This window comes from Metopolophium dirhodum, chromosome 1 (assembly GCF_019925205.1).
Source record: "Metopolophium dirhodum isolate CAU chromosome 1, ASM1992520v1, whole genome shotgun sequence".
Classification (NCBI taxonomy): domain Eukaryota; kingdom Metazoa; phylum Arthropoda; class Insecta; order Hemiptera; family Aphididae; genus Metopolophium; species Metopolophium dirhodum.
Genome location: NC_083560.1, coordinates 71,384,731 through 71,401,145, shown reverse-complemented (window position 1 = coordinate 71,401,145; position 16,415 = coordinate 71,384,731). Strand labels below are relative to the sequence as shown.

The 16,415-nt window shown below is 31.4% G+C and overlaps 1 protein-coding gene across 2 annotated transcripts in view; it reads left to right on the top strand.

Annotated features, from left to right (window-relative positions):
- Positions 1-8,158: 8,158 nt before the first annotated feature.
- LOC132934540 (cell growth regulator with RING finger domain protein 1-like) overlaps positions 8,159-16,415 on the top strand; it is a 46,085-nt gene continuing 37,828 nt past the window's right edge. The window contains exon 1 of one of the 2 annotated variants that reach the window (XM_061000858.1): positions 8,159-9,131. In XM_061000858.1, coding sequence (XP_060856841.1) covers positions 9,022-9,131 — 110 coding nt within the window. In that variant the 5' untranslated portion in view covers positions 8,159-9,021. Of the gene's footprint in view, positions 9,132-12,864; positions 12,888-16,415 lie in introns of those variants that run through there. The other variant, XM_061000859.1, reaches the window with a different exon arrangement.

Genomic DNA, 16,415 nt, shown 5'->3' with positions numbered 1-16,415 from the left:
CACGAAAGCTGGGACAATATCTATTACTCAGTTACCTACTTACCTATATTACTATATCAGTACCATATATACATATTTTCGAACTCTGTCTGTGGAAGATTTATGATCCAATAGTACAGTTTCATATTCCAAAAATCAGAATTAAAAAATATTTATAGGATACTGAGTAAAATCGGTGATTTAATTATATAGGAACAGTATACCCTGTTTTCGCGGACACACGGTGGTAGGTAATATGCTAAATTATATAGGTAAATTATACTTTAATAATATACAAATAATTTCTTGACTTATAAGTTATAAAGTTATAAAAATATAACTTATAAAATATTATACTAATGTTTAATTAAATGAATAAAGGTTGAAATTATAGGTAATCGCTCTGCTGTACAGTAGGTAGTAGGTGTCGAATTTATAGTCATTGAGTAGGTATAGTACCTATATATATTATATTGAATTATATTATATTATACTTTATAGTACCTCCTACCTATGTACCAGTATCTAATAGGCTACAACTTATATTTTATATTAAATTTGAATTCAATGATAATTGTTTGCATACAAAAAACGATTTTGAGGTAAAACTGACCGTCTATATTACTAAGTACATAAAATATTTAATGATACCTATATTTATATTGCTAAATGCTATTATGGTAATTTATTTTACTACTATTTATTAACACTGTGCATGTACACTGTACCGTCTGTACCTGCACATTATAGTCTGTGCAGACTACCTTAAGGTACAACATAAACATTGTAATTATTGTGCCTATAATAATACGAAATAAGCTTTTTGCTTTTCCTTAATTAAATGATAAATTTCAGATTATAAACACAATAGCTCGTAAAACAAAAATGGTGAAAACAATTATTTTTTACAAGATTGAAATTATTGAAAGATATTCAAGTCTAAAATTATAATCATGGTGAGGCCGCTGTATACCTATAACACATACTGAAAATAAATCATCTCAAAATTCGTAACTTTAGTTACTATATAGGTACCTAATACCTATAATTACGATCTTCACCTTGACCGATGTCAGAACCGATCACGTAACCACATTTCGTATAAAATGAATGCCAGATATATTATATACTAAATACTGAAAATTGTATGTCTTAAAAGTAAAAATTTAAGGTCTTATTTAAAAACAAAAAGTTTTATTATTCGTAACAATATTTAATTTCGCAAACATACTTAAAAATAAATGTGGCTAACGACTTTTAGTTTTTTATAGTTATATTAGTTATAGCTTATAGTAACTAATTATAACTTAACCTTGTATTACATTTTCTCTTTTCAGGTAATAACACTAAAAACAAAATATCAAAAAATACATTAAATTTTAAAATTCTATATTTAGTATTAAAAATGTAAAACTAGGCAGATTCACTAACTATAATGTAGATAATCAAAAAAATTTTTAAATGTAGGTACCCATGTAGGTAACTATAAGTTTTACCTTATTAACTATTGTGGTTATTTTTAATAAAAAATGTATTTTATTTGCTATTAACGTTTAAGAAAGTTTAAAATAACAATAGGTACTAAGAACAAAAATAAATTCTCCACCATACACATCTAATCAAATTTTTCATACCAATTTGCATCTAAGAACTGTTCAGGAAGAAGCAAACTTCTACAGACATGGATCAGTTGCGTCTGAAAAGCAATTTTAGTTTAGGCTTGGTGCAGCAATTGCACCCCTTATGGCTTATATTTACGGTCAGTATACCAATTGCGTTCCTTATTTTTTACGATCGATATACCAACTAACATACCTCACTATCATTTTGATTTTACAATACATTCAACATATTTATAATACTATATATACTATATTACTATATAGTATACTGTAATGGCCAATAATATAATATAATAATGGTGATTTTAGATTTATTTAATTTTAACCATACAATATAATCGTATCATATATAATCTATACAGTATACATTATACATATTATATGAATTACCTAGATTATTTCATTAGATATAGTCATATAGGAATGCAATGCAATAATACGGACATAATATGGTGTATACTGAATATGAATAAAAAATAATGCATTTATAGAAATCACCAATCGGTGAGTGTCTTGAATTAACTAATAGGGTTTCCTTATTGTTTGTATTAAGAGGACGCTACACCCGCATGTGTTGTCTCTGTCTTACAAACGTACAACATAACAAAAACTGTTTTGCGCGGGAAAGAACCGAGAATGCTATAGTTATAACTAAGAAACGAAATTTTCACACTGTAAAGATGAAAACATTTACTGTGCAACATCGTTTTTATTTTTCCGATATCACAAACACCAAAAAAGTTATTATTGTTTAAAAATGCATTATTTCAACCTTGAATAACTTTTTTTGTATTTGTGATATCGGAAAAATAAAAACGATGTTGCACGGTAAATGTTCTCATATTTACAGTGTGAAAATTTCGTTTCTTAGTTATAACTATAGCCTTCTCGGTTCTTTCCCGTGCAAAACAGTTTTTGTTATGTTGTACGTTTGTAAGACGGAGACAACACATGCGGGTGTAGCGTCCTCTTAAGTAGGTAATTGGTTATTTAAATTACCTATGGCTGCAGTCATGCTATTTAGCTGATTGATCTCATTGAGCGCAATAATTGGTCTATCAACCCAGAAAATAACCAAGCGCAATTCTATCGAAATGTTTGAGGGCAATATTGGTACCGATATGAAAAGGTAATTTTAAGCGCAATTGGGAAACTCTCACTTTTACTATTTAAATGAAAGGTTCTACGGTCCGCTTGGCTCTCACACCAACACCTTAAACCCAAAGCTTATCAAATGCGTAATGAAATACTTGGTAGGTAATCATCCAAAAGACAAACACGCTTGAAGCAAAAATGGTGTAGGGACTTATCAAGCTAATATCAACTAACACAAGTCACAAACAAATAATTAAATAAAACAAATAAATAGGAAGCGTTACCAATGGGTGGGTGGTTTCTTTCGTCAAACTATTCAATATAGGTACCTACTATAATTTCGATCAGCTAGTCACCTAATAAGTAAAACTGTTATTAATATCAACAAAAAAAGTTAACTGTAATTTTCGGTAGTAGCCTACATTTAGACAGGCAGTTTGTATTGTGTCTATTTTTATAAAATGTGTGCAGTGACGTGCGAACTTAAAATTAACCACATTTCAACCAACCAATTATGATACCGGTTTTGCCGACGTCGTAGTACACCTTACAATTTATTTCATTAACATTATTAAGTCGGAATCACGCGCGGCGACATTTTTTGGGGTCAAATTATTTTGGTCTTTTATTTCAAGTTCGATGATCAGGAGCAAACTCCTAAAGGAAGCATTTTGGGTTGGACGTTAAAAATGTTTTCATACCATTAAAATTTAGTATAGTAAAAAATGATTTAAATACGAATGTCTAATAGGTAGGTATAGCGTATAGACGATAAAATATTATTTACAATTAGAAAATCTCATAAGTTGCTTTAAAATTAAAATATCGAAAAAAGCCAACAAAAGAATAGGGTCCTAAGGAATATTCTTACATTTAGGTTCGATAATAGGTCAATTCAAATATTCAATATATTCATTCTAAATTCTAATAGATATTAAAAATAACAGAGTGAAATATTATATAAGATATAAGTTATGATCATTTCAACTGTACATTTTAAAATGATCATAACTTACTTAAAAATAATAATATCAATAAATGCCTACGTGGGGCCCTAGATAATGATCTTACCTTTAAAGTTTAAATTGTATAATAGGTCAATTCAGTAGCGTATGCAGGGGAGGGCTATAACCCCCCCTTGTCTGTGTTGACCGTAGAATTTTATCAAGATTAATAAAAAAAATAAAAAGTTTAAATAAAATACAAATTTTATTTGTATACTTAGCACCCTCCCCCCCCATACAAAATTCTTGGATACGCTACTGGGTCAATTCACTCTAAATTCTAATACCAAAACTAACAGCAAACTCGCACACTAATACACTATTGGAACTGGTAAACGAAAATTTGGTGTCATGCGGGTACGACATCCTTTTAATATTTGAACATGACATTATTTTAATACCTAGGTACAAAATAAGTTGTCATTTATAATATACATAGGTATTTTGCTAGTTTTGAGCCCTACAAGAAACATGTAATAATTAATCTGTTAGCCGTTAGTTACATAGGTAGTATAGGCAGGGCCTGATTAACCAATTTATGGGCCCAGTACAACTTACAGTTTTGAGCCCCAAATTGTCCATATCAATTTTCTTCAATGCTAAAATAAAATGTATGCTTAATGTATTTTTAAATTAATGTTGCAAGTAATTACTTGCTTATATATGAGTAGTTGGATCATTAAATAAAGTTGTATTGTTAAAAATTTGATTATTTAATATACAAGAACACTTTACACTTGGACTTCTTTAAAGGTAGTACTGTAGTAGATGTGTGGACATGTGGTGTATGTGTAGTATCATTGAGTAGGTCACTATAATAGTATTATGGCTGTCTTAACTAGTGATGATCAAAATTGGTTTTGGTCTTGCGGTCTCGCAAGACTCTTGCTGCAAGACCAAGACTAAAACCAAGACCAAGACCAAGACCAAGATGGCACTGGTCTAGCAAGACCAAGACCAAGATGGTACTGGTCTAGCAAGACCAAGACCAAGATTAAGCTTGCAAGAACAAGACCAAACCAATACCGAAGCTACAAAACCAAGACCAAGACCAAGACGGTACTGGTCTAGCAAGACCAAGACCAAGACCAAGACGGTACTGGTCTAGCAAGACCAAGACCAAGACCAAGATGGTACTGGTCTAGCAAGACCAAGATCAATACCAAGATGGTACTGGTCTAGCAAAACAAAGACCAAGATTAAGCTTGCAAGAACAAGACCAAACCAATACCGAAGCTACAAAACCAAGACCAAAATAAGACCATCACTGCAAGACTCTTGCAGTCTTGCAATTTTTTTTCCACGAAAACACATTAGTTGTATCTAAATTTCATTATAACTAATAATTTATAACCAAAATAATAAGAAATTATTTGTACCTATTGTTATTAAATTTGATCAGTATTCGAGGAAATGGCGAATTCGGAATTATTGAAAAAAGATTAGAAATAATTGGAATTAATATTACAAAATAACATAGTTGTTTCATAGTAATTAGCAATTACTGAAAAATGATTTTATTTTCCCAAAATCGATATGATGGTCTATTGCCAATATTTTATATTAAAAGTAACTTTAACATTTAGTACTACTGTACTGGACACTGGTGAATAAAAGTTTAATTATAAATAATAAATATTATCATTATAACAAATATAATTTTAAGCAATTTAATATTTGGAACAAACCATACAGTTTTTTTAATATTTTTATTTGTTAAAGTGAACATTAAAAAAAATCAACAATTTAATTTTTCTAAATATTTTATTGGTCAATAATTAATAATTAGTAATAGCTTATTGATATTTATTATAAATGTAATATGAACTTACAAAGTTAATTATGCTGGTAAATTGATTCATCAAATACAAATACAAGTAAAATAATATAAGCATAATTTAAAATGCAAAGTTTTAAACGAGTATAATAAAAATTAAATTGTTTGACTTGTTTTATGTTAATGTTTGAATTTTATATAATATATTGGACTTAAGTTTCATCTTAGAGATTCATAGTAAAAACCACACACAACTATAACAGGTATTTAGGGTATTTAGTTTTTTTATATTTATTTTGTAAAAATAGCAAGAGTATTGCGCAAGACCAAGACCACGACCAAGACAAATACCAATACAATTATGCACAAGTTGTTTATATTATTGTTACGTCCTCGTAAACAACATGTTTTTTAGGAAAGTAAAAAAACTATTCAATTTTTACTAAACTTTTTGTATATGATTGAGTTTGTTAGTATGAGTATTAGTTAGCATTATATGTTATATAACATATATAGGCCTAATTTTTGTAAATGCTTCAATTTATCTGGTGCTTACTATATTATGGCTTATTGGTTAATTGTTTTGGAGATACTCTGAATTTTTCATGTGGAGAAGAGCTATTGTGACACGTATCTTTGGTAGGTGTTGTACAAGTTATATATTTTGTAAGATTGAATTTTTTTACTTACCATAAACTATAAATTGTTATTTTAATTATGCAATAAATTTAGAACGACTAAAAATCAAATATTATTTATTTTTTATAACATAATATTATAATACGCGAGTAAGTTTTGCAAGTTTCTTTCATAATTCTTTTTTTCTAATTTTATCGGGGTTAAAATTGTTTACATATGTACTAATGTACTACGTAACTCATAAATTGTTGTCCAGGCGCCCAGCCATCCTTTTTAAATTCAATTCTTTACGAGATAATTTATTATTATTTTTTAATTTTAATTTTCTTTTTACTATAGATGTTTCATTTTTAAATTTATTTTCCCATCTGATCATCAATATCATCAATTTTGCTGTTGTCAGATGATCGAGGTTTGAGTAGGTGTATGTGAATCTTCTTCATTTTTTTTTACTTATAGTAGGTACTTACTACCTATATATCTTTATTTATTTCAATTTCATATACTTCAATACTTACTTCATTTAAGTTTCTCATAGAATATTTTTCTCTAAAAGTCTAAATTATAAGATGTAATTTTATTATCACATTGCGATTGGGCTTTAAACGGCCGGCAATAATTCTTATACATTAAGGGATGATTCTAAATAAATAAAATTTGCGGTTATAATATCTTGTAATGGGAGTTTAGTATTAACAGCCGCGGGTTCAATACATTTTATGATATATTATTTCCCATCTCTAACATTGACCATATTAAACTGTTTGAGAGTTTGACATTTTATGTAAATTATAAAAACTTTTATTTTCATCTAGGTACCTAATATCATTGAGTATATAAAGAACTATTTATGACAAAATTTGAATTAAATTTTCAACCTTTAGGAAAAAAAAAATAAAAATTGAAAATTTTTAATTACCTACAACATAATTTGCAAATGTTTGTGATTTTGATAAATTTGATCAAGATTTGAACTTCAAACGAAAGAAAAAAAATAGTGCCTATTTATTTTAAATATTTTTTGAATTCTTAGAAGAACAACTTATGTGGGATCTTTTATTCAATTTTCAAACTTTTTGACCCGGCCAAAAATTGATAATTGACATATTTTATAGAAGATTATCTAAAAAAAAGATCAAAATGTCAAATGTCTACGAATAGCTTAAAAAAAGTTAATGTATCTTATAATATTACTATAAACATTGCTTGAAATTATACCATGTATAAAAAATGCTAATACAAACATTTTTTAAAAATTTGAACTACCTGCGATAACTTTTTTTAAGTTAAATAAGAAAATCGTTTGATGAGAAATCGTTATTTTAAACGTAAATAACCGATTTCGTGAAATTTTACTATGCAGACATTCATAAAAAAATATTTGTTGGATTGTGCGATAGCTGGACGAAAACAGACAAAACTCAATTATAATTTATGTGACGGTAATAAATTGCCGTTTACCCTGCACTCTGCAGAGTGTTCGTACTTCAATCGTTAAAGATATTTTAATTTTTAATTGAGTAGGTAGTACAGCTGCTCATATTCCTTGATCAATTTCTAATGATTCGATGGAGGGTTATAAGGGTTTATACGTCGTTACCTGCACATTTATTATTTACTCTGCAGGATGGAAAAAAAAATAATTAAGGATCCAGGCGGTTAGGTGAATGCCTCCTCCGCCCCCCTCTCCCTCCATCCTATCATGATTCGTCATGGACAAACCACAAACACACGTCGAGTGCAACTACAATAATAATTATATTATACGAATCACGTGCGTCACATGTCGGTACGCGGTGTATTATAAAATATTATAATACCATGTATATGCCGGTGGCGTCCGGTACCGCAGCCTCGCGTGGTGGGACGGACGACCGCCGTCCGCCACACGTTCTGCCCGCCGGTTGTGCGGACGGTTCGTCGTTCGACGGGTGATGACGGGGTGGGACGTTTGCCGCCGTCGTCGCATCGGCGGCGGCGCTATGCTTTCACATTCACCGGTTGCCACCACTCGCCGGCAGCCGAGTTCATATAGGACCGGCACGGCCGCGGTGTGAATATCGCCGTGCACTCTCCTCCGCCGATGGCGACTGTGTTCAAATTTCCCCACTCCGCCACTGTGACACCCGCGATCGAGACTACCAACGCCGAACGCGCGCGGGCGGGCCGCATCCCGTTTTTCGTTACCGTTGCGTTCCGTTGCGTTCCGTCGCGCCTGTGCGAGTGTTATACGACTTGTGTTATCGCCGTAGCCGACGCGCGCCGCCACCGCCACCGTTCTTTGTGGTAGTGTTTCAGCGCGGTGCGCGTGTGTCTGCGCGTGCGTCCGAGTGAGCGTGCGTGCAGCGCTACACCAGACCGCACTACCGCAGTCCGGACGAGACGGTGTACGGCCACGCTACAGCATATCGCGCGCGAGTTGCTCGCCACCGACCGACCGACCGACCGACCGATCGACAGACAGATAGACAAACATCGAGAACCGATCGAAAATAGACGTTTTTCCGCGTTACAAAACTGTGGTATTTTGTTTTTTTTCTCTCGATCGTTCGTCCCCGTCCGCGTCCGTTCGTCCCGTCCAACCTCCATAGAAACCGGTGCGCGTCCCGTCGTCATCAGTTGTTTTTTTCTCACCGTTTATAGCGATTTTTATGAGTTAGACTGATCGGAACACGGGGTTCCCCCGTACCCCCGAACGGCTTTTTTCCACCTCATCCGGCTAATCGCTATAGGCACACGAGATAATATTATTATACTTTCATAGCAAACGGCCGACGAGGTGTCAAGCGCGTTTGTTTTTAGTGTAATTTTTTTGGATTTTTTGTTTTCGTCTTGACCCGACCACAGGTCGGCACAACACAGCACACCACCACCGTCAATCGTTAGTACGCTCATCGGCCGCGCGATGTTGGTCGCCATGACTGCGATGCTCGTGTCCGTGGCAGAGTTCTCCAATATTCTGTCTGTTTTGGCCGTGCTCATGTGCTTCTGCGCCATGTTCCTGCTGATCATGAGGTAAGTCCGTCGCCGGTCATGTTATTACAGCAGCCAGCGGGTACCTATGTTTAGGTATCGTGATGATATATAGGTTAGCTTCTAGGCACGATGGCTAGTCAGTATTTTTTTTTTCGTAAACTCGGCCCAATCGTATTTACAATTGGGTGTTATGTCTATATTATATTGTGTATTGTGTAGGCGTAATAAGGTGCCTAAAAGGACCTAAGTACCTCCTACCGACATTGTGTTGTGGCAAGAAAATAGTAATCCATCAGCCACAATGTTTTCCACAGTTTAAAATATGTCAAGATGATAACTTAGCTCTAAACTTTCAATAACATCACATTAAGTATATTAATATCTACCTACACTCTCTGGTTGCATTCACTTTTCATGGACAGACCTGACTTTACGACGTTCACACAGTGTATTAGTGTAACACTCCGCACTGCGTTCAGTGCGATTTTGATAAAAATATGTTGTCGTTTAATAGCTATGCATATATTTGAATATTTTTAGCGACCATGTTTTTGCATTTTCTATTCCGTTCGTTTTTTTTTTAATTTGTAGGTAGCATAAACGTGTGAACGTTGCACCTTTAATATACGATATTTCAAAGTACAAGATAATAATATTGTGTGTTGTTTAGGTACCGTGTTCAAACGATAAAATTATTGTACATTTGTACATAGTAATACAGTGATCGTAATTGTGGGTCTTGAATATTATAATTTTATGATAGTATTATGAGGTTACAATATCAGTGCTGACGTAGCCGTGATAAGAGTAATCTCTATAGTAGATAAGTTTGTACTAGAAGATCAGTTTAAATTATAGTTCCGTAGTCACTTAATCAATGATTATATTTTTATGCTCAGTAATAAATAATCTCATTAAAAAATTAAATAGTAATAGTTGTAACTTATAAACAAACAAAGAGTTATAAACGTGTTCAATTATATATAATTGTGTGAATAATACCTCGAGTAATACCTAAATATTTTATATCCATTAAAAAAAAAACAAATAAAAAAGTGAGTAACTAAATAAAATACCTATGCAAAAGCAAATATAATATAATGTTGTAGGTATAGAATTAGGTAGGTAGGTACTTGCTTATAAATTCGTAAATAAATAACGGTTTATTTTCAGTAGGGATAACCAAATTGTACCAAATTGGCTTAAGGATTTTCGGGATTAGGATAAAAATAGGAAAAATTGAATTTGGAATAGATAGGTAAATCAAGAATGTTTATAGCTAACTCCCTAACTGAATTTAAAACACACTGTCATATGGTAACTAAAATGGACCAAAATGCGAGCTAAAATAAATTGTCGAATAAACTCAAGTTTACTGTCGTTCGTGATACAAGTGGTTCAACGAGGTTTATATTTTGTGAACCACCGGTCGCGTTTTCATGAAACGGGTTAAAATGCAAATTTTTCGAGACTAGTATTATAGTGGTGTTCATACGGTAAAATAAAACAAGATTCTGTTTAGCATTGTGAATTCTAACGGTATTTTCTTGATATAATATTATAACAGTATTAGTTGTCTACACACAATACGTTCTGCAACAATCTAAATAGGTCCTTTTGTAAATTGAATGTTATAAGATTGTATAGAATTGGGAGATAAAAACGTTTAGTATCAAACGTTCGCGATGCCAGCTTTTTTTTTATTTTTTTTTATTAAATTATAATTATAGCTATACACATTTGGTACAATAAATCATTTTGATTAAAGATAATATTATTATACATAGCGAGACTAATAGATATTGGGAGGGCACTCGGAAGTGCAACCGACTTCGATGCAAGCTAAGTTTAAAATAATAACAATATTATAAATAAGACTAAATAAAATGGTACCGTACTTCTCAGCTAGGGTGATTATGTTTAAACTGTTATAAAATATTATATATTTTATATACACATACATAATACATATAAATATATAAATATATATTATATATATGTACTGTCCAAGTACTCAATATCTATCAGTATTAACTATATTCTCTAGACTCAAGACTTACAATACCATAATATCGTGATGTATGTGTTGGTAACCATTGTTTAGATACTTATGTCCACAAACTTCACATATTATTATATACGAACAACGAACATTGAAGATATAATACGTGTAACATTTTTAAACAGTTTGAAATTTTTTGGGACTATAATAATTGTAATAAGAGTCAGGGTTACAGTGTTATAGACAAAATTCTAATTGCTCATAAAAGTTTAAAAAAATAGATATTAAATGTAATATATATTATTATACGAATAGAAATTTCTGAAACAAAAATAAAGACTCGTGAAGGAGGAGAGGCAATTAGTTGGCAATTACTATCGCTAATTATTAACAACTACCGGCGACCTACTAAGAAAATCCCGTGGGCTGCAACAAGTACATATGGGCTAATTCGTTTTTTGATAGCTGATTTAATGGTGTATACTTAAGTACCTACCTAACTTAAGTACCAACCTATAACCTGATCATCAGAATATTTTAGTAGGCTCTCCAATACGATATGTCATTGGTATATTTTATTTGAGATTCTCATATTTCTTCCAAATAAAGAAAATCAAATCAAAAATATTATTTAAAATGGGTACGGTGTGTATATATTTTGTGTATCAAAAATTCACCAAGCAAATGTGATTATCATCTGTGATGATATAGACGTAGATTTACTCATGTTTTATGGCGTCCGATAAATAAATTGGAACGATTTATTTCGAACACATTTCAGTGTTTTTTCTGCGTTAATACTAAAGTAAATTAAAATAATATATAGAATCAAAAATTCCCAAAAAGTATTATTTTTCTTTTCCTACTTATGGTCTATGAGGTATTTTTTGTCAAACTTTTGTAGAGTTTATAACAACGAACACAATACATTACGAAAAAGAGTTTCGATTATTGTGTGAATTCGAATGTAGGGAGGAATAAATGTAGTTGCCCAATGCCCACAGTGCATTTACTCGTACGAAAATCCGATCGTAAAAATGTGCAAAGAAAAAGGTGAAGAGTTTTTCCATCCGCAGGTATTGTATATATATATATATATAGTATGTACAAGTCTGCCATTCCCCTGCCATCATGTTGTATTATATTATTTTCATTATTGTTATTATTATTATTTCTCTGCGGGCGACGATCCCGAAACGACTGAGCATCGTGTACACGCATTTCTTCGCATGGATAATTCGATACCATTTACTGAGGATAACAATATAATAATATAATATTATGAGGATGCCTTACGGCTCTGTGGGATCGTAGTGAAAAAAATATCTATTGGTGGTAACAATAACAGAAATATTTTACGCTATTGTATCGTCGTCATGAATTTATTTTATATCGTGCGGCTGGCCGTGTTCATGCTTAATACACTATAATATTATTATTATTATATCGTATATTATATTATACATCGCGATGCACGGCGGCAATGGTCCAATGAATCGACAACGGCGACGCACGTTTAGAAAAAAGAATAATTTTCGCTCGCCGTTGTCGTCGAGGTCAAAATAATAATCACGAGTAGTGAACAAAAATGTAGGAAAAAAAAACCAACCAACAATAATAATACCGCCGACGACTACGGTCGACCGATCGGCGGCCGTCCGCCCCCCTTAAATTTGTATGCAAAATCTGTGTGTTGTGTTGCGTAATTCGTACGAAAGACACGTATTCGCGTGCATGTGCGTGTAATAATGATACGTGTATTATACGATAATATTCTCGCGGATGATGCTGAGGTAAAGTTTCAAAACGAAAATGTCATTATAATATTATTTTATATTTATATCATTGTTAAGCAGTCGCGGCTTGTGAGTATAATAATATTATAATAATGCGTAATATAATATATTATGTTTATAATAATATTATGTTTACGAGTAACGTCGACGCGCGACGGAGCGGTTCACGGTTTTTCGTCTTTTCTTTTTTAAATTGGCGAGGATATCACTCTGAGGAAAAACGACACGTCACACGATAATTTTTGCGACGCACGCGAGCGACAGTCGTTGTAGTCATCGTAGATTTTCGCAACGGGATCAGAAAGAAAGTTGTTTCGCACCGGTGGAATTACGAGTTTTGTTTATTTATTTATTTTATTCATGCGTCGAATGTTGTCTCCGTTGTTGCTAGTTCGATTGTAAACATATAACGGACGACATAATATTATATTATTTTTGAGTCGACTAGTTGCAATTTCCAAACAAACAAACGAAAACCAGGGAAGTTGCTCTGCTGGGTAAAAATGTTTATGTGTACCTGGTCATTCATTACAATATCTTCGACATTTTAAATTGCTTTAACAACTTAAAAATTATTACTTATAAAAAACTTAAACATTGTATTAAATTGTCGAGCTTTTTGACTTCAAAACAATTCGCTACCAGAAACCGACTTCAGTATTGAAGATTGATACATTTTTTCTAGTTTTAAAAGTGCTTTTAGACACAACCTTTATTTATAAATAGATCATTGTAAAACCAGAATTTAATAAATAAAAAACCTGGCTGGATCATCATATGCAGTTTTGCAACATGGGCGGCACGGGTCATGGCTCATTTTAAATTTTAAGCGGAGCTACGAATGTATTGGTTTTACAATGATGTATGTTCAAATGGAGTTTTGGGGGTCAAAATTAAAAATTGTCATTCATTTTTAAATTAATCGGAAGAAAACTACAACAATAGGGGGAAAGTAGGTAACCGCTCTGCTGCAGTTCAGTGCCTATAAGTGTCGAGTGTGCCTCGTCACTGTAAGTATGTGTTTAATTTGAATTCAAAGATAAATCATTGCATACGAAAAACGATTCTGAGCGAAGTCGGTCGTCAGCTTTATTTAATATTACTAAGTATATTACTAATATTGCATGGTATGTTTTTTGATATTGCTATTAAAGTAATTTATTTTACAATTAGTAGGAATGTACTACTGTAGGTTGATTTAATTTTTTCCGAAAACATTGTATTTATTATACCTATTATTAATATTTAATTATTATAATAGTGTAATATAATATAATACCTAATGTATTTAATATTTATATAATTTATTATTGTTCTTAACTTTTGAGTTAATGCCGCCATACCGAAGAATGGTGTGAATAAGTTCGTTGCGCGTAAATAGGCAATAGCTTAAAATGTATCTAAATGTTTTGACAATGTCGTATGGGTATATAAAATATAATAATGCACGTAAAAGTTTCTGGTCCTCACGAATAATATTTTTGAATCAAACAAATTAATTATAATTGTTATTCTTAGTTTAAATATCTATATATTTTTTCACAATTTTTGATTTCAACATAAACTATTTGTTAGGAACCTTATATGAAATTATAAAGCCTATATAAGCTATAAAAATTAATATATACATTTTTGACAGCAAAATAATATGTACATTTTCATGATTTTAACGAATTTTGTCAAAATTTATATTTCAAACGTTTAAATATAAACTGTTTTTACTGCTCCAAAAGGTGTTAATAATCACAAAAATATAACAAAACACATCAATGTAAAATCCAAACATTCATTGTTCCGCTCAAAATCTATAACTATCTACGGATAACCGGATAACAAGAATATTTACGCAAAATAAATTTTGTTTATTAGTAATTAAAATATGAACAAACGTAGAGATTTTACATTTTTACCAAATATTTATGTGAGTATTTTTTAGATAAAATCTCATTTTTAAATGTCTTTAAACGTCTTTTTCTCGGTAAAAAAAATTGAAAATTTAATACGAGGTTTCTCATAAGTTGTTTTTATAAAATAATTGAAATATATCGAAAATATATTAGCATGATTTTTTTATAAGCGTTTTTAGTTCAAATTTTGACAAAATTCATCAACATTGTGAGAATTTGCAAATTATTTTGTTGTTAAAAATTCATCAAATATTTAATTTTTTCTGTACTATATATGTATTAATAAATGCGATTATTTACAAATATACGAATACAGTACGTAGTTCGTACTTTTTTTTAACAATCGTGGACATAATTTATTATTAGATGAGATAGTTGTTGGCCAGGTTAAACAACTCCTTTCATAACTGCTAACCTATACCTATACACTATAATATGACTATGCCATGCACAATACCAATACCGACTGAACTGGTATAGAACGTTGACCCTCCCATATGTGTTATTAACCGTGAACTTTCTATTTCTGATAGATGCTTAGGTATACATAATATGTAGCTGATTCGGTCATCGTTAACAGCCGATGGCGGCGTGGCGTAGTCATTTTAAAGCCCCGGTACCGGACATTCAATGTCCGGTAAAAAAATATTTTCCGTAAAATTGACAAAAAAAAAATGTTTATGGAGTTGCAGGGGAGTTGTACAACGTTGTTGAAGGCAGTATACTCAATAAGGGTTATGTGATGTACTGTGGAATCCTAATATGTGGATATGTAAAATCCTAATTGTTTCCGATCGCCAGTGAAGAAACAAATTAAACTATATTATTTTATGGACTATGCCACGCTATGGAGTAGGTATTTGAAATTCTGAACTTAAGGTCCACCCGCCCCGAACACGTCTTCAGGTAGATCAATTGAACTACCTTAAAAATTGGTTGGGTAAAATAATAAAGTATACTTCTTATTCTTTCTCCTATAACTTTATTAAACATAGAAATATGTCATGAAATTATTTATATATACCTATAGTTAGTTGTGCCCGTTTCGCAATGTTTTGAATGAGGGGGTGGGCCAATCAAACTATTTGATATGTCAGTTTTAATTTCATTCGGTGCTACTAAATTCAATTAAGGTGTATTATTTGGTTCAATAGAAGGTTAACATTTTTATTTTTCGATGTTTTAAAGTGCTTGTAATATTACTAATTCGAAATAAAGTGAAAAATATATTTTCGTTTAGATCGATAAAAGTGAATAAGATATTTTTGTATTGTAAAACACATTCCTATTGTACTTATGCGAAGCTATATACTATTACTCTTGAGTCTTGATTAAATTTAGGGTGTTTTTTCAACCATTAGTTATATTTATATTTCTGTTTTTAATTAATTTATTATTATATTTTAAGTTAATGTTTCGATTAAATATCTTACTAATTATTTCAATATAATAGGTATTGTGACCTTGTAGGTAGCTTTACTTAATTATTGTTTAATTTTAATTGTAATGTTCACTTTTAATGTTTCACTTAATTTAAGATTTCATTTAACAGTTATTAATTTCTTGTTGATTTTCCTCGAGGAAAATATGAAGGCTATCTCTTTGGTATTAATAGTTA